Consider the following 25,538-nt stretch of genomic DNA (forward strand, 5'->3'; position numbering starts at 1 on the left):
CACTATTCATTTTGTTTAATGTACCAACTAGTATTATGCATCAATTTTCCTAATGACAAATTATTAACTTCGTGAAATGTGTTTATATTAAATCTGTTTAAAATTTATCACAAACCACTCTGTATAGAATAGTTGCAAAAGACTGGAATTTTTAGTGGCAAGTATTAAGTTTCAATTTACTTTTAATGTTTCTTTATATAACCATTTCACCTCAGATATTTTATATTAGAATTATTTATCAGTTCTACTCAGCTATATGCTAAATTTATCATGCATATTTGATAACTGAATGTAGTAATTTTAATGCTTTTTAGTCACTTAAAACAGAAGTTATGACCAATTGAACTAAGTAAAAAAGAAATGAATTGAGGTTCATAAAGAATTAAGTTGAAAAAAGATGTTTTAAAGAATTAAGGCACTCATACTGTCACTTATAAACTCATAAGTATTCAAGAAGTTTGTTTATAATTTTATATAAAATAAGCATCCTCATTCCCAGAAGTACTGTACCAAAGAATAACAAATTTCTCAGATACAGTTTGGATAGACATAGAGCAAGATTGCAGTACATTCATGATAAACCTTGGACTTATTAATTTAAAACACCAAATAACTATTCCAAAGATCATTAAAGCTGGTAATTTAGTACAGATAACTGACAATGTTACATATGATTTAAAGAAAGTTTTTTTAAAGTTTTGTGTTAACTGGTAAATTTGTTATTTAACAAAGTGAATTGTCGTTTGGCATTGTAAACCTAGCCTTCTTGTTTCTTCATTATCATCTCTGCCTGACATGGGAGCAGGCTGGATGTGTGGCATAGAACCAGGCTGTAATAGGAGACCCTTCCTGTCTTTGGAATAAAAGAGTTTTTTGTTTGTTTTGTTTTTTGTTTTGTTTGTTTGTTTGTTTACCTCAGCCACATCCTGTAACTAGAATTCAAACCAAATTTAAGTTCTGTGTCTGTGTCTCTGTATTTGTGTGTTGATAGGTTTATGTATGAGACATAACTACCATGGACTGTTTGCTAAACCAAAGAAGTTAAAAAGACCTGGATGAGAGCCAAAAAATTCCTTTTTACACTTCCCATGACATACCACTACTGTGAATATGTTCTGTGTGAGCATTTGGACAGCCGAATCAATACAGTAAGCTGTGCAAGAGTTCTTGGTATATGACAAGAAAAGATGGGCTTGTGCTCAACAGGAGCAAGACAAGATTGGATTAGAGTACCTCACTGTGGCATTGCAGTGCAGCTAGATATGCTAAAGGCTATTTTATTCATTCTTTGTTTTTATCTATTTATTATTGATCTATATCCTACGGCTTCTCAATTATTACCTTTAATTGAATGCAATTAGGTTGTAGACATAAGTATATTTCTCTGGCGCTTGCTGGCAGGCAGTTTGTTACTGAAAAAAAGAGGAGCTACAGACTTTGGCGCCTATGCTGAAGACCACTAACTGAGACTCTCCTTTGCTTTGGCATTTAAGAAACTGTAGGTCAGTCTCCTTCTTTTAGAAAAATTGAAGTGGGCAATTGAGAGCTCGATGCTGAGATTTCAGGAAAAAAAGATGTCCCCCAAGCCCTGATTCAAATTCCAAATGGTTACTGCCCCATCAGAGGATTATAGCAGCCACACAATTAAAGCCTGTGTGCGCCTCTCTCTCTCTCTCTCTCTCTCTCTCTCTCTCTCTCTCTCTCTCTCTCTGTGTGTGTGTGTATGTGTGTTGGGTAGGGGGTAATGCTGGAGTTCAAGACTATGGCCTTGCCCTACTAGACAGGTGCCTTACTACCAAGCTCCTTTCTCCAGCCCTGGATTTAGTCATTTTTTATTAGTTTTAGCTGAGACATAGAAAAGAATAGACAACCACCTTGTTAGGTCCTGTGAGCTGCTGAACTAGGAAGGAAGACTGTTTAAGAGGGTGATATGTTGTGGAAGATTATTAACTGGGTTAAAAATTCATAGCATGTGCAGTTACTATAATGCAGCAACAGAACTGTTCATCTGTTGAACCTAGTACGACATATGGATGGATAATTAGGAAAGCAAGATAACTTGTCTTTCAAACCGTAGGGAATCCTATATTGCATTACATTCTCATTCTTTTCTTTCCTAGTTACATAACCTTGGTCCTGGTAGGATTATTTAAATACTATGTACTTTTTTCATCCGTAGAAAAAGTGGGATAATAATTGTATATTCCTCACAGGATTTCCAGAAAGATGAAAATAATATACTTTAATAATTCTTTTTCTAGCTATCATTTATTTATTTTAAGATTCTTTGTACTTAAATTCTATAGATAAATTGTTCACTGATTAGTACTTAGAATCTTCCTGGAATACCTTTTCCTGTAAAAAGTTTCAGTACTTACCTAGAAAACTTAGGATAATATCAGCTGAGTATTACTAAGCTCAAATAAATTTCAAATGATTAACTACCGATGAAGTCAGACAATTACTATTAGGCTAACTACTTAATCTTTGTGTTTCCTCTGCGAAAATTTAAGTTCTGTAAGGGTTGGGCCAGCAGTTCTGTGATGACTTGGGTAGAGTCCTGGGTCTGAAACTGCAGTTCAGGGAAGCGTTTGTACTTTCTAAAGCTGGAAATGGTGTTCTAGAAGGTTCAGAGCAGTAGCGAAAGCTTTGATTTGCTCATTGAGTTAATCCTTGTTTCTTTATTTTAAAAATTAGATACAAAATCTTTTGAAACTTAAAAGGTAGTTATAAAGATTTATACAATTGAATAATAATTTAACAATTTAAATTAAATTCATATTAGAAATAAAAGTACATTCCATTTTATTGATTTTATTGTGCTCTACATTTTTCTCTGCTCCCTTCCCTTCCTCTCCCCTCTTCTTCAACCCTCTCCCATGGTCACCATGCTCCCAATTTACTCAAGGGGATCTTCTCTTTTTCTACTTCTCATGTAGATTAGATCCATGTTTCTCTTAGGGTGCTCTTTGTTGTCTGGATTCTCTGGGATTGTGATTTGTAGGTTGGTTTTCTTTGCTTTATATCTAAAACCACTTATGAGTGAGTACATATGATATTTGTCTTTCTGGGTATGGGTTACCTCACTCAATATGATGTTTTCTATAACTATCCATTTGCCCACAAATTTCAAGATTTCATTATTTTTTTCTGCTGTGTAGTACTCCTCTGTGTAAATGTACCACATATTTCTTATCCATTCTTTGGTCAAGGAGTATTTAGGTTGTTTCCAGGTTCTGGCTATGACAAACAAAGCTGCTATGAACATAAAAGTACATTTTAATCAATGTCACTATTGCAGATGGCTCTTATGGACAATTATACTTTTACAAAATTTTAAGTATTAGATATTTCTGAGAAAGCATAGAAGTATTTCAATAGGGTCTTAAAATCACAATCTTTGGAGATTTATATTTGTATTCAACATATTAAACATCCTGTGTGTATTAGACATTGTGGCGTATTTGTAGGTGATGAGGTAATCATACTCCATGTGCTCATACCGTTTATTCTGTCCATGCCAAGATGAATAATGTCCACAATATGGTAATTTCCATGTGGAATAATGACACATTTCTGCATGAACACTGGGGGACCACAGGCCCAGACTTGTTAAGAGGAAGGGGGAAGTGATAGTTGTTTGGGAGCATTAAGGAAGTGGAATTTATTCTCACCCTAAAGTTGAAGATAAGAGAAGTGAGGAGGAAAACAATATTTGAAGCAGAGTAAACTGTTGTAGCATTGAGGGAACCCCAACTACTTAGATGATGTAAACTCAGTACATGCAAACTGGAGCTGCATTCTAAAGAGCCTCTGAAGTCCTGATATGAAGCTTGCAGTTTATCCCGAGAGTAGAACTCCAGTCACCTGTGGGGTTGGATGGAGCCTAAGGAGAGATTTGAGGGCTTATTAGAGCTAAATCATTGGAGTGGGTAATTCATTAAACTTGGGGTATATGAGAAAAGAAGTCTGTCTCTTATTTATAATGTTCTTTGAGAAATAGAGATACCAAAGTTACTAAATATCAAGGTAGTTACTCTTGTCTGAAGGGATCAATTGATCTTGAACTCACTGAGAACAGACTAACTTCCACATCTTGTAAGAGCAGTTATTAGCAGGAATTTAATTAGCATGATAAAAATTTAAGCTTCGCTTTGATGATTAAATTTTAAAATTTAGACTTGTAATGATGATATGTTGGTAAAAATAATTCAACAGGTAGTTGAAAATTCAGAACAACAACTCAGTAGAATTATCGACTATGCTTAATTATAAGGAAGTTAATTGCTTACAGTTGCTATAAATAGCTGAATCCTTTAAAACTCAGTGTTGGAAATGTAGAACATATATCCCAAACTCAAATCTCTCTCTCTCTCTGTCTCTCTCTGTCTCTCTGTCTCTCTGTCTCTCTGTCTCTCTCTCTGTCTCTCTCTCTCTCTCTCTCTCTGTGTGTGTGTGTGTGTGTGTGTGTGTGTGTGTGTGTGTGTGTGTTAAAAGGGGAAGAAACTAAATCTTTGAGGGAGGGAAGACTGGGCAGGCAGATTGGGATAAAAGCAGAAATACAGAATGTCATGAAAGAATTTTTTGAGAGATAAGAGGTTGTTATTAATCCAGACTGAAAGTAAGAAAAGCCATATAATTTGTGAAATAAGATGTTTCTTTTAACATCTTTGGAAACAAGAGTTCTCTGAAAATAAAGAAAAACCAAATATTCAAGTATCCAGTAGAATGTACATAAATGTAGATAATGACTTTAGGTTACTCTTGTGAACAAATTAGGAATTTGTTAGGAAAAGAATTACTGGATTAAGAATATTTAACCATTAATGTATTTATAAAGGATGAAGAATTCTATCCCATTAACTGTACTCCCCACAAAAGACTAGCAAAGTTTAGTGAGGAGAAGAGGGAGAGAGATGAAACTCATTTGTGTGGATTTTCATTGTTAAAATGATGTCTAACATCACCTTCTGTCAATCATAAAGAATTGAGTTAATCTTAAACATCCACTTATTTCTGTTTCAGATATTAAACGTTTATAAAATTACATAAGAAATCAATCTTGTTGTAGTACTATTTAAAAGGGAGTTTAAAAGAAATTATTGTTTTGAAGTCAAGAAAATGCTTTAGACTAAGACCATTTTTGTAAGGTCAGCCATATAGAGAGTGTACTGCCAGTCCTCAAAATGTTAACTTAATGAAGACAGGATAATTGCAATTATTATAATTTTTACTTATTTATATAAAGACATCATGTCTATCTATATTTAAATATCTATTTAGATGTTAATATCTAAATGATATTTTGAAGTTGGCTAAATATTTCATTGTATTCCAAGTGCATTTCTGTATTGAAAGATGGTGTAAACGTTTTGTTTGATTACTAGCATTATTTTTTGCAGCAAATGTTTTAGTGTGTGTGTGTGTGTGTGTGTGTGTGTGAAAAAAGGAGGGTTTTTTTTGGGGGGGGGATCCACCCACTCATATTCACTTTTTTGCCAAAAATGTCAGTGATGAGAATTCAGTTCTTTAAGATATTGTACACTAAAAATGGGATATATTCTTCCCATTATTAGCAATGTTATTATACAGTATTCTTTTCCTTTTTTAGATGGTGTTGATTTCTTTGAACCTGTCATTAGAATAATTAGGAACTGCAAAAGAGTCTATTCTCTTTATAAAGGGAAAAAAAGATGGTAAAAATTCTTGTGTGGGCAAGAATATTTAAGAGGAAAATTGTCATTGGGGTGTGAAGAAAAGTAAGAATTCCTGTTCTTGTTTTATAGTCGCTATAAAAGGCAACCACAGTCTTTCTGTTTGGGGATAGTATTGTAGGCATAATTCTCCAGTGATTCTTTTAGTCTGTGCCTTTTAAAACAATGTCTGCTTTTCCTTTGTTGCCATCCTAACATAGAGAAGCCCTACTTGGCAAGCATATTTTTGGTCATCTCCCCAAAACATGAGATAGGATGGGTCCTTCTTGTGTGTGGAGTTTGTAGGAAGAATGCACACGTGACACCAATGCCAGTTTTGAAATGAGATGGTTGAGCGCTGGAGATGTTAGCCTTGTATACATAAAGTCCTGGGTGTAATTGACCCCCAGAACTACAAAAACAAACCAGAAACACTTTCTTGGTGGAACTAAGTACTTCATTGTGTATCTTCCAGTATTACAATCCAAACCTTTGTTAGAGGTATCTCTGCTCTTACCAGTTGTTATTAATGGGATCAGAAATTAACTTCATGCTTTAATTCTTGATTGGACATTAGGTTTGGACAGTATCACAAAAGGGGTTATTTTATATTTGAAAGTATATATTAATATAGATTTCCTTCCATCAGCACAAAATGACAATGGCTATGAAACTACCAAGAGTGACTCTAGAAACTCTCCTCAGATATTGTGGTTTCAGACTGCTCTAGAATATAGCATGTAGTCCAAACTGGCCTGAATTTGAGATTCTCCTGCCTTGGTCAGGTCCTTAGATTACAGGCAAGCACTACTATTCCTGGCATCTGGCAATATTTTTAAAACATATCCTATTCTATTAAGACCATGTAAAGTATTCTTAAGAAGTGTTTGAGAGATTTGAATTCCTTGGCAGTAAAAAGACAGGCAAAACTCTTGACCAGAAGCGGAACTTATCAGAATCACTAAATTAATAGGTATTTTCCTGATATGAAAAGCTGTGTTGGGTTACAGAAATTATGAAAGACTAATTTGCATTGATTGTTCCATGTTGAGTTGGGTTCATTGTCTATTCTGAGGAGAGTTCATTGTTCCATACTGGAGAGGTTCATTGGTCCGTGCTGAGGTAGGTTTCTAGGATCTATGTTCCTTTTTGTTTGGATACATGTGTTTCCTATAGACTAGGTGACCTAGAACTCATTCTGTAGCCTTGAACACCTGATTTTCTTGCCTTAATTTCTCAAACTTTGGGTTTAGATATGTGCTACCATCCCTTGCTCAACCCATGTTGTGTTTGACCAGCAATTCTAGGTCTAGATTGAGACTACTCCAACTTTATATTGTTGGTCTCTTGGAAGTTACAATGATAACATTGTCCCCACCTATGATCATGTATAATATATGTGACAAGAACGTTTCCTTAAGTAAGTGATTGTGTATCTGAAAAATTTGCATAATAATTGCCTCCTAATTGAGAAACTGATTTTTAGGCTTATGGTAGTGTATCTGTGTTGTCTTATATACCTTTGTCATAATCTATTACTGGGATATTAGAGGGTTTTTTTTTTGGTAGTTGAGCTATTGAGTTTATTTCCTGTCACTGATTAATATGAGTTCAGCAGTTATGTAGTATAGTACCCAAGATGCTCCCAAAACATGCAGATGAGTATTTTTTAAACAAAAATTTAAAGATTATATATATATTACATAATATATATATTAAAAATCTGTGTAGTTTTTGAGAATTTTATGCATCCATAGTATATTTGGATCGTATTTGCTGTCTTCCAAACTCCAAATTTTCTAAGACCTGCTGCCTACCCCTCCTAACTTCATGTCCTTTTATTTTTTTCTTTCTTTTTAAAAATTAACCACTCAGTGTATTTATACAGCCCACATGCTGGAACTTCGTCCACCTGCTTGGAATCACACATGCACATAAAGCTGTGTTCCTTCCCTCAGCAGCCTTCAGCTCTCAGTAGCTCCTTAGCTGCATGGAAGGAAATATAAAGGCCACCCCCATGTTGGAATGTTGACTGGCTTGATCTTACATAGGTCCTCTGCATACAGTCATGAGTACATGAGTACAACATTTCTGTCATGTGGAGAGCACACTTTTTCTCTGGGTATCTCCCTTCTACTCCACATCCTTTGGGGAAGTAGTGTGATAGTCACCGTTACAGCTGAGTATTCCAAAGACACTGTTTGCACCCTGACCAGTTGTGAGCTTTTGGATTGACTGTTATCCTTGCACAAAGAAGCATGTATGGTGAGGTCTGAGAGCTGCATTAACCTAAAGGTATAAAGATAGGAATTAAAATGGCAGGTTGATACTGTGTTCATTAACAGAATTTTAGCAGAGAACCCTCTCTGGCCACAAATATGTGGGCCAGAGTTACAGTACCAGGCATGTATTTATTTTCCTCTGTAGAGTGGGCCTTACATTCAGTCAGAAAGCGTTGTTCAACTCCATAACATTCCTGCCACTTTTGCCCCCTTGGGCACATCTTTCTACACTGTTCATTGTTGTGACTCATGGGGTTTACAGCTAGGTAGAGCGCTAATGATTTTTCCCTTAGAATAGCCAGCATAGTACCTTCCAGGACTATGAAATCTGGCCTAACAGGGTGAACTTCCTGTTCACTAACTCCTTGGTCCTGCCAAATCCTGTGACCAAAATATATAGTATCTTCAGCAATAGAGTTATATTCAAGTTCTGGGTGGACAGCCTAGATCAATGACAACAGCCTATATTATTTTAGGGTCTCCGAGACAGCTATAATACACTCTCCTAATTTAAAAAATATAACCATAAAACATTGTATTGATGATTCCATGAAGCATAATACATATTCAATTATTTTGATATGTTTATGTGCTCAAAACTGTAATTCGTTCTTTTAGTGCCCAAATTTTGACTGGCCATTATTATCAAATTGAGGCAGCCTTGGTCTTGAAATTTTTTTATTAATAGTTCTTTGCTACTAATTATTAAATAATTAAGCTTATTTAATCTCTTTAGACTTAATTTCCCTGTGCTATAACTAGGAATATGTATTTCATGGGCAAAATTAGAATTAAACATATACAAATCACCTATGCCATAAGTGACAAACATAGTAACTTGTTCTAGTATCTTCATGAATAGTGATAATAAGTTTATGATAAAATAATCAGTGTTCATTTTCTTTTGATTTCTAAGAGGAATTATTAATTTGATAGATTCAGGTTATTCTTAAGATTGGGTTTATCAGTGGGGAAATATATTACTCTGGCTCATAAACTTTTGTAGGAATCTTTGTATATTATGCAGTTCTGTTTCCAGAGACAAGAATAGAGTTGGTATCCTTAAGGAGTTTGTTTGCTTTCTGGCTTGCCTCCCTTCTCTGCCCCCTCCTGTTAGCTGGACACTGTTTTGTGGTTGTTATTTGGCCTCTGTCATCTATACAAGACTGAACTGACTATTAATTCATGAACACAAGCGAGATAAAAAGCTGCAAAGCCACCTCTGCCTGGTGACGGCTTCTCTTGATAACCAGGAGCAAAACAAATGGCAAAACAGGTTTCACATCATTTCATCACTTTGGTTTCAGTGTTCATGGGTGGTTTTATTTTATTTTTTAAGTAATTAGTTCTTCAAGATAAAAACTGTTAACAGAGTTTTTTTTTTTTGTATTTTATTTTTGAAGAAACCATGTTTTGAAATCTATTCTGAGTCATAGGGAGAATTAGATAAATGAAAGTCTTTGTTGAAAAGTGATGAAAGTTACCCAGGCAACCTGTGTGTGCTACAAGTGTGCTGATTAATCATCTCCAGCATTAATCCCTGTCATTGGTTATCACAGAAAGATGACTACAGGACAGTCTACATCCACTACTGTCGTTCCTCACCTTTTCTAAGGATGAATTTAGCATAAAAGATTTACTATACACATGCCTAAGAATTAACACCATCAAACCTAAAAGAGGTTTCTCATCATAGAGAAAGTCATGAATTTACTTCTTATATTCCTCAATTACGTTATCTGTTAATGTGATAAGGTTGCGTTTTGCAGTGTATAAACTTTCCTTAGAAATACTTTCTTTTGCTTTGTTTTTTTGGTTTTTTTTAAGAGAGAAAATGTGGGCTATGGCTGCAGTAATAGTTCCTCCATTTGCTTTCTTCTTGCATAGAAAAGTGAAAAATCAAGTCTTTTGTTTTATCTGTGCAGGTAAAATAATCATCTAAATATGTTTTGTTAAGGTTTTAAAAATTATGTGATTATTTAATGCATTACTTTGTATTATGCCTTTTTGAAAATTAATAGCCATATTTGTTTTGAAATAATCTTTTAATAATCAACTTCAGAGTTTTCTGTTCAGGAATGTAAATATTAATAATATTTTTCTCTAAAAGTAATGCTCACTTTAATTCTCTAAATTTATGCTTTTAAAATTTTAAATTTTATTTAAGTCAGTCTCTCTCTGTCTCTCTGTGTATCTCTCTCTCTCTCTCTCTCTCTCTCTCTCTCTCTCTGTGTGTGTGTGTGTGTGTGTGTGTAGGCCAAAAAAAGGTGGTGACATATCCCTTGGAGCTGCAGTTAAAGGGAGTTGTGAACTGACCAATATGGGTGCTGGGAACCAGCCCTCTAATAGAGCACGAAATATGCTATACCACTGAGCAATCTCTCTAGCCCCATTATACCCATAATCTTAGTTAATGGAGGTTTAACTGAATTTGAGTGTTAGTAATAAAGAGTTTTATGTTTCAGAATCTTTAGAATGATTTTGGTTCTTTCTTCTTGTAAAAATATACTACTGTCAAACTACTTGTTCTCTAGTTTAAAAATAGTAATTTAAAATTATCAAATAGCATTCTTGATCTTATGTTGAATTAGGCTTCTAAAATTCTTATAATTTGTGTTGAGTATAGCTGTATTTAGATATAACTTATTTTACCATAAAGTAACTATTATAATAATTTTGGTTAAGTTGGTTTAAGCCAAAAGTGGATTTAGCATTTTGGTCTTCCTATGGTAAGGTAAAAGGAAAAGCAATTTGAAAACTATAGATCTTTATCACAATCTTCATATAGAAAACTGAAAGTCAGTTTAGTGGAACGAGACATGAGGCTTTTCTTTATGGAAGAGAAAGTATTTCATGGAAGATCCCAGTAAGCATCAGGTGAATCCAGCTTGGTATAAGCTTATAAAGTTCTGCTGGACAAGTGATTGACAAGGTCAGATTATTAAACCGATTAATTTGGCATGTACATTGTATGTGCTAAAAAGAATCCAACTGTGAATTTGAGTTCATTAAACAATTTTCAGGAAGTTCCCCAAAGGACATTTGAATGCTTTGAAACTTGCAATAAGGCATGTTTGTTCCAAACACACTTGATTTGCCTAGGTTTGCCCATCAGCTTGAAAAAAATGCTAATTTGTTGCATTCAGCAGCTGGGTTTTGCAATATTCTTATCCTCCTCCTCGGGGCTAATTAACCTTCTTTCAAAATGTGGCCTATTTAGCCTTAGCTTCTCATGACTCATCCAGAGCTGGCTGTACAAAGCAGAGCCCTTAGCAGGCGGGTGTGTCCAACTGCCTAATTACCAGAATGAAAAGGCCTTTGTCAAACAAGCATCTGTTGCTCACCACACACCTGACAGTCACATTAGGCAAGGATGACTAGACGGAAATTGTGCATGTCTCCCCTGTAAGAATATACAAGTCATTTACATGTGGGCTGCATCAGAGGCAAACTGCAGGGGGTTATTTAGCTTATCAAAATAGATTAATGTGACTGCTCTTGTGATTGATAAACAAATATCACTTAACAGGCACCAAAGGGACAAAACTAACCAAATTACCCCCAGACATAAACAAAGTCTCAGAAACTTGGGCTGGTGAATGAGAATGCCTTATAAGCACCCAACTGTTGTTCAGCTCCCTAAGGTAGCAGGTTCTGGACACTGCCCTCCTGGGATGAGCTTCACTGTGCACAAATGTTTGGGATTCCCCAGAATACTTTCAGTATGTCAGTGTGTCTAACAAACTTTGTGCAGATGATTATACTCTTTCAACATGCTTTATATGGTTACTGTTCTGCATTAAGATTAGGTCTTCAGAGTCAGTGAGTGTAAAATGACTCTGAACAAACATTTATTAGTTGAGAATTAGTATTGCTTCAGTAAAGGAAATAATTTCATGCCTTAGGGATAGTGGTGGAATGGATCTATCTCCATGATTGTTGAAAATGTACATTAAGAAAACATACATTAGAACCCCAAATTACTGTTCTGATGCCCAGTGTCCAGCTTTTTGTTTGGAAACTATACTGTCATGAGTCTACAACACACTACACCCAGTGGTTGTAAGCATGGGTTTTCAAGCCACACAGAATTAGAGTGAATTCAGATTCTTCCTCTTTCTGGCTACATGCTTTTAGCAATTTTTAAAATCCCTCCAGGTCTGTTTCCACATAGTTTTAATCATTAGCGCAAAATATTGGCACATAAGCTAGTCCTGGCAAAGCTTCTCACTAGCTCTGTGGTAAACAAGAGGGAGTATTAGTGCAAAAGACTTGACTGTGGGAACCCATATTCTACTGATGGAGCAGAGTAAAGGAGAAGCACTAGTTGGCTACATGTGGTTTCTGTATGTGTTCATCAAACAAAGGTCTACCGCTCACCCTGGAGCTTATGGGACTGAAAACCTTCGTAGCAGGTGCTATCCAGTATCTGGTCCGTTCCTTGTTCCTTGCACAGAAGCAAGCCTTGCATACATATTTAGCTCCTTTGTTGTAGCACAAAATGTAATCAATACTCTGTATACTTAATAAATCAGAGGACCTGAGAGGTTTTGCTTTCATTTTTGGATTGCTGTTTTTCTCCCTATTTGTCATGGAAGAAAAAAAAATAAAAGGAAAAGATACGGTTCCTAATTTATCTATTCTTTAAAGAAAGGATAATTTTGAAGGGAATGGCCAGTGCTGGGATCTACCCTAGCGAAAATTAAGCACTCTTTCACTGCACTGTAACCTGGCTTTGGCTCCCAAAATGTGGAGCATTAGTGTCTTCCATCACCCTAATCAAGCAAGAATTTTGTGTAGTGAATGATGCCTTTCTCATTTATCTTAGGCATCTCCATGGTTATAATGCTAGGCCAAATGCACATTTATCTAACACACTTGCTATTTAATAGGCCCACAGTTTGTATTTTTGCACATGAAAATCTTGATTTTTCAGCTTCTTTTGAAAAAAAAATCACACCAGTTTTCTACAGGTTAGCCTCCCATGTATCCAGAAAGTCCAGGAGCTGAATGTGAGCCTATCTGTGCAAATGATGCTGTAGCCTCAGTCTTAACCTTTCACCCACCTTTTCCTTCCTCAGTATAACTCAATTAAATGTGAAAGTCAGATTGTTTCATGGATTAATATGTTCTTGAGTAAATGTATTTATGAAAAACACTCGGAAGAGCCCTTTACATGTCTTGAACAGTTGGTGGCAGCTATCACTTCCAGACTTTTGTATCTAAAGAGATTGGTGTAGCTTTAGGACTTTGACCAAGAAAGCGATAAAAAAGTCACACATCACCTACAGAAGAGCCACTATGAAACTCTAGAGAAAATCACTGACATTAAAACAAAAAGCACAGCCACAGCTTTTTTTCTTGCCACGTTGATATGTTTCTTAACATCTTTGGGCATTTTGCATTTATAAAATAAGAACGGATTTGTTATTTTATAAGGTCTATTTCTAAACCTGTTGTGGAAAAAAGAATTAGATTGATCACACTGTGACAAAGATTTTGATTAGAATAAATTTTCTCCTCCAAAGAACTGAATAGTTGAGAATTTAATTTTCTTAAGGAACATAAATGCTCATGGTGTTCTTTACTGGTTTAAACTGCAATTATTACTTTTCATACTCTACGAATTAAATACTGTATCCTACCTTTATCCACATATCAGAAAGTTCACATTTATTTTTTATTGAATCTGTAAGTGGCAAAAGAAGACATCAAACCATAGAAGCCTAAGAAAATTATAAAATGTGATCCTGTGGCTGAATTCAGAGTATATTAGTATATATAAAACATTTGAATAATTACTTTATAATTTAGAAATGATTTAGTCTATATTATGCTTCTTTATTGTCGCCTGATAGCCTCAAAAAGTGTCTATAAAGTATAGTACATTACATGAGCATCTATTTCAGATTGAGTAGCTTTAATATTTAAATTCATAGTTCATTAAAGAATTGAGATACTTTTAACAATTGGGATCAAAGGACAATAGCTTTTAGTGAAGTTCTGCCTCTTTAGTCTCAGGTCAAGAGGTACTAATAAAGACTTTTATAAAAGTATTATTATTTTATTACTGTTTAGTTAGTTAAAAACTGATCAAAATGACTAAAACATGCATGAGTTAATGTGACAGTGTTGGACTGCGTGGTATTACATGTTTGGAAGCCTCAGTTTTTGATATTAAGAATGCTGCAAGGGCAACATTATAAACTGTTTTTGTATATTCCAGAGACCATCATGCAGACTTCAGAGACGGGTTCAGACACAGGTTCGACAGTGACTCTACAGACATCTGTGGCTAGCCAAGCAGCGGTGCCTACCCAGGTGGTACAGCAAGTGCCAGTCCAGCAGCAGGTAAGGACCCATGGCATCCAGAGAGGTGGTGTTCCTTATGTCGTCTAATAGAACTTACTTCAACACCATGAGGAATTTATTTTCTTGCTTCCTGGAGGATGGAGATGGGCATAGTACCCTTCTAGGTCAACTCGGCAAACATTTCTTGGATATTTCCCAGGTCCTGGGTGTACCAGGTCCTTTCCTTGTTGAACTGCATAGCTAATGGGACATATGTTCAGACCATATTCCTCTACTAGGAGCTCCTCCTATCTCTTAAAGGGAGGTGACTTTTCTGACCTATCCACCTGTTTTCTCCTCTTTTCTTCCCACTGCTTAGTAGAACTTCCAAACCGATGGAATTTTTTACATAGCTTGAGAGTTGTACTTAATAGTGGAAAGAATAATATACTTTATAGGCACGGAATTTGCCTTTGTGGTGCTTTAGAAATTGCCTTGGCACTAGTTGGCTGTTAAATACTATTTAATGAAAATAAAATTATCTTAAAGGTCTGGAGATATGACTCATCCCATTTAAAGAAGTGCAGAAGAATTAATCACCAGATGCTTACTTAGTACAGGTCTTATTCATGCTTAGGGAATTTTGCTTGTTTTGGAAAGATACTGACAAAGTAATGTTATCCATGCCAATGAACAGTTCTGTGTGTGGTTTGTAAGCACACTGGCATGTCATTTTTTCCCCAAATAGTGGCAAGAACTTGCGTATTTCAATATGCTAGTTTATGTTTATCTTTCTTTGTAATTTATTCCTTCCTTCCTCTCTCCCTCCCTACCCCTCTTACCTTTTTTTTTCACTACTACTAAAAAGGAACTTCCACAAATAGTGCCTTGAAAGCCACTGGGATTACTGACACCGTTACCAACTTCACAATTTAACACTGTTCAGAGAAGCAGGGCTTTCTCCAAAGGTTATTGAGACCCTGGTCTGTATTTCTGCCTTTAGAAAGCTGACTCTAATCTGTTACTATTAATCAATTGCTGACCAAGTCAACTCTCTGGTTAAGTTTCAATCCTACCCATGGAAAAATGGCTGTTCGAGTAAGTAGAGAATGTGCCAGAGGTTCCTAGTTCCAGAACGTACCCTCTTGAGATAGTGGCAGGCCTGTAGTATATATGTCTAAACTTATGCCCTTGTCTTTGCTTTCTTACTCTCTTCTTTCCTTTGTTTTTTGTTTTCAGAGACAGTTTTTTTCTCTTATTAAACTTGTATATTGCCCAATGCTTACTACAGTTTATAAAGAGTGTACATAATAGAGAAAAGTATCCAATAACTCAGTGAGCTTGTTGCTGAAATAAATGTAGCAGAACTTAGCCTCCCTATTTTTGCATGTACCATCCATCCCTCAAAGGGTGCTTTATCTCTTTTAATTCATTATTTTATATGTACTTTCATGGGGTTTAAACATAGCTTACTCTTACTGCTTTGCTATGTCTTGAATTTTTTGTGTTTAGCATTATGTTAAGCTGCTTCATTTGGATATGCAATATATGATTTCTCTCTCTCTCTCTCTCTCTCTCTCTCTCTCTCTCTTTCTCTCTCTGTCTCACACACACACACATACACACACACAGCCCCTACACACTTCCCATTCTTCATGCTACTAGTATTTCAACAAAGTAAGGAACATCTTTGACTTTACTTTATGGAGTTCATAGGATCTTTTTGTTAAATGGAGCTTGTGTGTGTGTGTGTGTGTAACAAAAACAAAAGATATGTCTGTATTCCCAGCACTTGGATGGTTAAGTTGATTAAAGGCCAATCTATAGTACAGAGCAAATTGAAGGCCAATCTGTAGGACACAACAGAATTCTGTCACATCTATCCCACTTAACTGGAGACTACTATCAGAAGAAGAAAGTCAGCATCAACAGACATAAACAGCGTGTATGTGCAAGTGCATGCTTGCGTGCGCACACACATACACACACACACACACACACACACACATACACACACACCTTTCATTTTCTCATCCTACAGGAAAAAAAATAGTCTCTTGTATGCCTGGACCTTTCTTTAGAAACCGCTGAGCACTTCTGTGTGGCTCCTTCTGGTAGGCATATTTTTCTGTTCCTCAAGTGCTTTCCTCTAGGGTGTTCAAGGCAGGTGATACCTTCCTTTTGCTTGCACTGAGCAGAAAAGGTGAGAATTCTCATTTTCTTTTTGTCAACACTGTTTTTTTCACATAGTTGGCTAGTGTTAGATTTGTTAGAAACACTTGTTATATTTTCCTGCTGGCCCTGTTTGGAAGGATTTTTTTTCTTCTTTGTCATTTTTTTTTCCTTTTTCCTTTCCTATTCTCCTTCTCTCCTGGCCTACTAGAAGAATTTTTGGTTTGAAGTTCCCTGAGGTTGTCCTTGTGGGACAGGGATGCAACTGTCCATAACTGATAATAATAGTACTTTAATACTTTCCCATTGTTCTAACATCCCTGTAATGTTTGAAAATTTAATGTTTCCTGCGTTTGCAAACTGTATTATAATGCTGTTGAATGCTTTTAGCTTTTGTTTTTGACCCTGGTGTATATTGATGGATTCTGAAATAAAGGTATTAGTGTTAAATATAGTTAATTCTCTTGTTTTAACTTTTTAGTATAAGTTGATTAGAGTGAAAATTTTAAAATACCCATCTTGTCTTTATAAAAATACTGCATGGGCTGGGCGGTCATGGTGCACGCCTTTAATCCCAGCACTCGGTAGGCAGAAGCAGGCGGATCTCTGTGAGTTCGAGGCCAACCTGGTCTACAAGAGCAAGTTCTAGGACAGGGTCCAAAGCTACAGAGAAACCCTGTCTCAAACAAACAAACAAACAAAAAAAAAATACTGCTTGAACCAGTAGATATTTGTATAATTATGGCTAGATGTGGATGGACTTTGACCTTCTGTCCTCTTTGTCTTTCTGCTTTGGAAGTTTTGTTTGAGTTTTTCATAGCTTGTTCTTCACAGTAGTCATTTCATGTCTGTTTCTAAGAGATCTTCTAATCCTCCTAGGTCTAACAGAATTAAACTTATAGGACAGAGAATGTATGATAGCCAGATCAGGTTATTTTAACTTTAGAACCATGACAAAAGACAAAATTTTAATCCTTATTCTAATCCTGGATCCTAGTTACCCTCAGATATTGCAGACATTGATGATGATCTTAAACCATTGGATCTAAAACTCACAAAGATTTCCCCCCTCTTTCAAATTTCCCAGGTACCTTTGCAGCTGTAATACTCTAACCCTGTCTTATATTTTATTACAACACTGTTTGGCCCATAGTTTAGGCATATTTCTAGCTAATTCTTGGATCTTAAATTAACCAATTTCTATTAATCTGTGTATCACCATGAGGCTGTGGCCTACCAGTAAGGTAACAGTGTCTTTCTCCTTTGGCAGCTACATGGTGTCATTTAGATTTCACCTACTCTCTCTATATATCTCTATTCAGATTCTCCGACTGGCTTTACTTTGCTAAGTCTTTGGCCAAAACAGCTATGTCTACTGGCCAATAAAAGCAACACATATACAGAAGGACATCCCACATAATCTTCTTTTTTGTCTAATTAAAAATGGAAGTTTTAACTTTACCATAGTAAAATTACATATAACAAAACAGGTGTCAAGCAAGAATTACAGTTACATATTTTTTGTGAGTCTAAAGTTATATATCTAATTTATCTTTTATCATAACTAAGGAAAACTATAATTATAACTATCTAGTCTTCAAATCTGTCAAAGACCCCAGAAGGATATAATATTAACTAAGTAAACAGGAATTAAATTATAAGCAACTTCTGTAACTCTAGAATTGACAGAGACATCCTGCTGCCTGGATAGTCACCCAAAGTTTTTCTGTAACATTGGGGCATCCATCTTCAGCCTATAGGCCCATAGTATCCAGCAGACTTTTCCATGAAGTAGGAAATTTGAAAGACTGTGTTACCTCTATTGGTAGTTTGTCCATTACTTTTTTCTGTGTTCTGCAGAATGTCTGGCAGACTGTTTCATGAAGCAGGAACCTGTTGATAGAGCCTGCTCTTCGTCCCAGCCACCCCGGCTAGCTTAACCCCTGAAATAATCACACAGAAACTGTACGCATTTAAATCACTGCCTAGCCCATTATCTCTAGCCTCTTATTGGCTAACTCTCACATCTTGATTTAACCCATTTCCAATAATCTATCTATCACCACAAGGTCGTGGCTTAATGGGAAAGACTCAGCATGTCTGACTCTGGCAGCTGTATGGTGGTTCTCCCTGACTCTGTTTTCTTCCTCCCAGAATTCAGTTCTGTCTTCCCACCTACCTAAATTCTGCCCTATCACCTGGCCCAAAGCAGATTATTAACCAATGAAAGCAACACAAATACAGAAGGACCTCCTACATCAGGAACCCTGAAGGACCATTCTTTCCTTTGGAAAGTTAAACAGTCACTTTTGTATGGGTCCTTCATTTCCAGTTCATACAGTATACCATCAAGCAGTCCAGGCAAGTGCAGTTTCTTGCCCAAATGGTTAGCCTTGTTATATTGAAGACAAATTCCATAATGAGTTTCTTCAGTGCCATCAGCCTCTCTGAACTAATTGGTGCTACTAGAAGCAGACATGTCTGACTGTTGAGAAAAGTAAGTTCTTAGAACATCTTAAATGCCATATTCTAGAGGTCTTTGAAGTGTTGAAGATTATCTATCAAACTGAAATACATCTTTGTATATCTAGAAAACCTAACATGACAAGTTTGATTGTTTTAAATGACTATCTGTATTTTTAATTATGTATTACATTTTAAATGAGATGTATAAACATAATACCTTAAACAAGAATAGAAATATACTTATAACAATTGACCCAAAATTTGTATCAATAAACCAAGATCCATACCAATCAAAATATTTATCTCTATATCATATTTCACCCCTCATTTTTTTAAGAAACTGACCATTAAACAGTTATAATCAACCCCTTTAAATGAAAACAAACATTTATAAACAATAATTTTGGGAATTTGGGTGTAGTTTTCTCCAAACTGCTTCCTGCTGTTTGTTGGGTAAAGTATTTTTAGGGTTCAAAGAGATCTCTTGGGAGGGTCTTGTTCCATCAAACCACATTAGCCTGGAAGGAATCCACAGGTTCTCATCTTCTGTGGAAACAAAAGTAGAACCTCTTTTCCAAAGTAACAGATCCTTAAACTCAAAATTTGAAGTCAAGATACCTTGAAAATATATATGTTTTTTTTCCTTAGCAGCCTCCAGAATCAAATGTCTCTCTGCAAAGCAAGCACAATAATATACATAACCCAGACTCTCTGTGTATTTTCCATTTTTATGTGGCTTCTTTTTTTACTCTATTACTTTTTAATATTTAATTATCTTTACTCCTTGAATTTTTGTCTGTAATCTTTTATATTACTTTTACTCTCTCTTTACTCTTTTCTTTTTGTTTCCCAAGCCTGTGTACATTTGTAAATATGCTGTGTCTCATTTAGAGGTCTTTTATGTCTGAATCTGTCTTTATTGCATATCTGTATCTGTAAACATTTCTGACCTGAAACACCTTTTTTTATTATTATTACTAAGCAGGCATGACTAGAACCAACTCCACAGCCTTACCTGTTGGCTCTACCCCCTCCAACATGTTGGAGGTACGTTCACCTCCTCTGTAGCCATGCTCACCACCCCAGGTTCAGGGACTCAACCAGTCTATTGTCGCCATTTATCAATTTGTAGCCTGCTGCTCATAGACCCTCATTTAAGTGCAGAACCTCCCAAAAGAGCAAGAGTTCATGCTGCCAGTACAAACCAGGAAGCTGGCTCTTAAAGAAGCCATGCAGTTTTGTTGCTAATGGGAATGTTGCTAATGCTAAGGCTCTTAAAGGAGCCATGCCTCTGCTCGCTGCCAGCAAACAGAGCCTGTCTGCAAAAACTATGGCTCTCAAGAAGTTGTAGTTGGCTCTCATTTCTGTGCACCTAGAAGTCCTCTTTTTCTCTTAAGCTATTTTCAGGTCTTTGTGGCTCCATTATGTAAACAGAAACTGCTCATTTGTTTCCCAGCTACCCAGAGCCAAATAATCACACAGAAACTATATTAATTACAACACTGCTTGGCCAATGACTCAGGCATATATCTAACTAGCTCTTACATCTTAAATTAACTGATTTCTATTAATCTGTGCATCAATGTGAATCTGTGGACTACCAGTAAGATTCTCCTTTCACAGTTACATGGTGTCTCTTAAACTCCATATACTCTCTCTATATATCTCTGTTCAGATTTTCAGCCTGGCTTTACTCTCTAAGCCATTGACCCAAACTGCTTTATTCATTAGTAAATAAAAGCACTGCATATAAAAGGACATCCCACATCACTGGAGCACCTGGACCAATGTGCCTGTTAATGAGGTGTGTGATAGTAAAAACAAACAGGAAAGAGTGAGTCAGCACATTTGGGAAATGAACAAATAATAGGATCCAGTGACCCTATGTTCATATTTAGTATATTGAAATTAGCTTTAGGTTTAAATAAAGATATAATTAGGGCAAGTGTGCAAGAAGTATGGATAATTAACTAGCCCTGATTAAGGTGTAGTTGACTTTATTCTACTAGGTAATCTGAAGAAGTACCTATTCCTTTAGAGAACCAATCCTGTTCCTATAATAGGATCAGCTCTAAAGGGTAGCCTCGTCATCACAGATGCTTGACCTCGTTTGGGGGTTCAGGCTTTGCAGTTTCTTAAATGCATGGTGACAGCAGGTTTAGGACAAAGCCAGAGCCCTGTACCTACAGCCTTGAAGAGCAATATGATACATGAGGTGACACACATAATCCTTGAGTATTTAACATGTTTATGCGGAATTAAGAATCAAGCAGGGATCTTATTCAAGGTGACAGACAGAGAGACAGGAAATTAGAGCAGACATGCCAGCCTTTCATCCTGCTTTTTGTTATCTTGTGGGTTCAAGTGAAGAATCAGTGCCTTTCAAGCAAAAATAGTTTCAAAGTACCTGTCATATTAGAACTTATCAAGGACATTTTCCCTGAGGGAATGATTTTTTTAAGCCAAGATTTGTTAATATTTTAGGTGGACTAGAAGAAAGGGTTTCTGTTGTTATTTTTATTTTTAAAAAGGAAAGTACAGGCAAGAAGTTTATAAGACAGGGTACAATTAATAGAATTAGGAAAAGGAGAAGAAAATGAGTGAAGAAAGGCAATATCCCATTCTGTATTGTACCATCAGTGATCCACCAGCCAGAGACATCAAGCTGTTTCTTACATTTCTAAAGACCCATCTAGAGTTGTCAGATCTTGTCTTTTACAATATGCAATTGGTTGACATAGAAGCATCATTCCTTGCTGAGGAAGAGGCAGAGGCCACCCTTCTCCACTGTTAGTAGATCTCTCGCTTGCCAATTTTGTAGCACTACAGTTGGCCAGCATGTCTATTTGGCCCTGGAGGGGGAGGATAGTCTAGCCATTCTTGGGGATTCTGGATGAGCTGAGAGGAAAACTGATAGTATAATTAGGGAAGTAGGGTTTTATAATCAGATGACAAGAGGGGAAATGACGTTTGGTTATATTCAGGGATCCACCATGGAGGCTGGTAAAGTCAAAGGTATGTCAGATTATGTTTGGAGGAAAAGGAGGAGAGCAGCAGCCACTGAGCCTGAAATCCAGTGGGACTAAGGGAGTAAAGGAAATAGAGACTCCCACCATGGCTAAGAGATTAGGAATGGGCAGATTTGTACCACTAGAAAGGAGTGGGTAAGGAGAATACCCCTAGAAATACAACTAAGTGGTGAGGTTTGGTGAGGTGGGTAAGGCTGTCTCCCTACCCCAACACTAGAGGAATAAGAAGAAGAGATGGGTCCCCAAAACTCTATCAAGAGTGAGTAAGTAGCCCTAGTGTCCAAAGAGAAAGAGATAGGTTATTCTTATATTGTAGTAACTATCCTGAGACTTATTATAGGAAATGGTGGTGGTCTGGACAAGGGAGCAAGAGCCCCCTCAGTTGCCCATGGCCTTGGAGGTTGAATGAAGAGTGACCTGGGTCCATTGTTCTCACACTACAGGGGACATGAGGACAGTCAACAGCCCAGTGTCCTCTTGATAGCACCTTGGGCATGGTCAAAGTGGTTTATGTGGGTTCTGGCAGCCCCAGGCCCAGTGACCCTCCTGAAGCAGGAATTGGAGGTTCTCCGACGTGGGAGCCCAGGCAATTGTTATGGCCAGTGGAAAAGTATTTTTTTCAAGCTCCAGCTTCTGCCTGTGGACTCCGAGATTACCTCTGTAAACGTTTATCTTTGGTCCTAAAGTCAGGGAAACTCTGGGAGAAGAAACAGATGGGAGTTGTTTCCCATTTGGGAGGTTTCAGGATCCAGTTTGGTATTTTGTAAGAGAGCCTTGCTAAGGGTCTAGGAATTGAGATGAGTTTCATGTTTGTTCTGAGTGACTGCTTGGAAGTTTTTATAATTTACCACTTTAAAGGTGGCCTGAGGAGACCCACCAGGAGGCAAGTTATAGATTGACCTTCAGCTAACATGCCCCCAGCTTTATTTGAGTTCCCAGGCAGGGACCAGCTCAGCCTAGACTGAGTAGTGCTAGCCTGGTAGATTTCCTTTATAGGTGCCCTACCCTCTTCCTAGATTTGCCTGCATTTCTCAGGGAGAAGCATGCTGGTGAGAATCATGTGAATGTCAATAAGGTGAGATTGGAAGATTGGGTAATGTAGTGGAATTCTTTTTTTTATTTTTTTAATTTATTTATTTATTAATGATTTCTGTCTCTTCCCCGCCACCGCCTCCCATTTCCCTCCCCCTCCCCCAATTAAGTCCCCCACCCTCCTCAGCTCAAAGAGCAATCAGGGTTCCCTGCCCTGTGGGAAGTCCAAGGAACCCCCACCTCCATCCAGGTCTAGTAAGTTGAGCATCCAAACTGCCTAGGCTCCCACAAAGCCAGTGCGTGCAGTAGGATCAGAAACCCATTGCCATTGTTCTTGAGTTCTCAGTAGTCCTCATTGTCCGCTATGTTCAGCGAGTCCGGTTTTATCCCAGGCTTTTTCAGACCCAGGCCAGCTGGCCTTGGTGAGTTCCCAATAGAACATCCCCATTGTCTCAGTGTGTGGGTGCACCCCTCGCGGTCCTGAGTTCCTTGCTCGTGCTCTCTCTCCTTCTGCTCCTGATTTGGACCTTGAGATTTATGTCTGGTGCTCCAATGTGGGTCTCTGTCTCTGTCTCCTTTCATCGCCTGATGAAGGTTAATAATAGGAGGATGCCTATATGTTTTTCTTTGGGTTCACCTTCTTATTTAGCTTCTCTAAGATCACGAATTATAGGCTCAATGCCCTTTATTTATGGCTAGAAACCAAATATGAGTGAGTACATCCCGTGTTCCTCTTTTTGGGTCTGGCTTACCTCACTCAGGATAGTGTTTTCTATTTCCATCCATTTGTATGCAAAATTCAAGAAGCCCTTGTTTTTTACTGCTGAGTAATACTCTAATATGTATATATTCCATACTTTCTTCATCCATTCTTCCATTGAAGGGCGTCTAGGTTGTTTCCAGGTTCTGGCTATTACAAACAATGCTGCTATGAACATCGTAGAGCATATACTTTTGTTGTATGATAAGGCCTCTCTTGGGCATATTCCCAAGAGTGGTATTGCTGGGTCCAGGGGTAAGTTGATCCCGAATTTCCTGAGAAACCGCCACACTGCTTTCCAAAGTGGTTGCACAAGTTTGCATTCCCACCAGCAATGGATGAGTGTACCCCTTTCTCCACAACCTCTCCAGCAAAGGCTATCATTGGTGTTTTTTATTTTAGCCATTCTGACAGGTGTAAGATGGAATTCTTTAATGATGGTGGGGAATCAGTCTTAGAAGCCCAATCTCTTCTATTTGAGATGGTTAAGTTTGGCTAGAAGGGGACATGTTTCGTGACCAAGTCATCTACCCCAGCAACTTTCTGCAGAATCAGAACTATGGCTTCGTTAGGCCAGGTAAGGGAAGATAGAGGAGGTCCCATGGCTGAGCGGGAGTGGGTAGTGGGGGTGTTAAGGGCTGGCAATGAACTCAAAGTGGGCACCAGGGACAATTGGCTTGGGCACCCTGCCACTGGGGAAGGTGAGAGGGAAGCCAGCAGGGCCAGAGGAAGAGGGGGACCTATAGGTTGAGGCCGTAGAGGGAAAGCTAGCTTGCTGAGTCGAAAGCAATGTTTTGGGCTTCATAGCTAGGAGCAGCTGGGTGGGGGGACAGGAAGAGCAGAGAGAGGGCTTGGAGTAGAGGGAATAGAAAGCTTAGACATAGGGAATCCTTTTCCATTTCCCTGATGGGCTCACAGTAGTTGTAGAGATCCCTTGTAATATTGGGATCTAGGGTGCCATTAGGTGGCCCTTTAGATTACTTATTTAAGAAATATTGAGACCAAATTTGATTGCAGAATCAAATCACTTTGGGCTCTTCAGGTCTGGTCTGAGTGGAGAGGCTGGAGGTTTTCTAAGGGTCCTCCCAAGGGGAAATGAGAGGGTATAGATGTCACCAATCCCATGGATGAAAGAGGGGAGGAAGAAGGTCATAGCTGGAACTCAGAGTGGAAGCAACAAAGACCAAGCTATTTAGTGGTCTTCACTATACTTAACAGGAGTCAGGGTTAGCTGCCTGGGAAGGCTTGGCACCTGGTACCAGGACTTTGACAATCCCCCATGGCTTGCCAGAAGGTGGTGAAAGACTGAGCTCATCAAGGGAAATGACAGGGAACGGGATCATATAGTAAAAGCTATGAGCGAATAGAGAGGCTGTGGGAATACTGGCATGTCCAACGGGGAGGTGGAAAAGGGAAGAGGGAAGAAAGGGTCTCAGTAGCCCAGTCAGGCCAAAGGAAGCTGCAGGATTGCAGCTCTGAGGGTGGGGGATGGGTGTGGTGAAGAGGGCCAGCCCTAAAGACCATGCCTGAGGCTAGTACCAGAGGGATATTGGACACTCAAAGGTCACTTCCTTGGACTCAGGGAAACATTTATACCCACTGAAGGGTAAACTTACTGAATTACCATTGGTGGATGGGAATCACTGAATTACCATTGGTGGATAGGAATCATGAGAGGTTGTTGAGCTGGAAGGGAAGTTTGTTGCAGGTAGACTAGATCTGAGGGATAGGGTTCTGGTGTGGCTCAGACCAGAGGGGGCACAGGCACCAGGAGAGTCTGTCTGAATCATGACATCAAGTAAGGGGTTTTCCG

The 25,538-nt window shown here is 37.7% G+C and overlaps 1 protein-coding gene across 4 annotated transcripts in view; it reads left to right on the forward strand.

Moving 5' to 3' along the window:
• The window catches only part of Rfx3 (regulatory factor X3), a 249,052-nt gene that overhangs the window by 98,058 nt on the left and 125,456 nt on the right, over window positions 1–25,538 (forward strand). For all 4 annotated transcript variants that reach the window (XM_041661035.1, XM_041661033.1, XM_041661034.1 and 1 more), the window contains one exon: window positions 14,202–14,326. In XM_041661035.1, the coding sequence (XP_041516969.1) occupies window positions 14,210–14,326 (117 nt within the window). In that variant the 5' untranslated portion in view covers window positions 14,202–14,209. The remainder of the gene's footprint in view (window positions 1–14,201; window positions 14,327–25,538) is intronic.

Source organism: Microtus oregoni, unplaced genomic scaffold, assembly GCF_018167655.1.
Source record: "Microtus oregoni isolate MIOR12 unplaced genomic scaffold, Mior012 000012F_ref0000307, whole genome shotgun sequence".
NCBI classification, from domain to species: Eukaryota; Metazoa; Chordata; class Mammalia; order Rodentia; family Cricetidae; genus Microtus; species Microtus oregoni.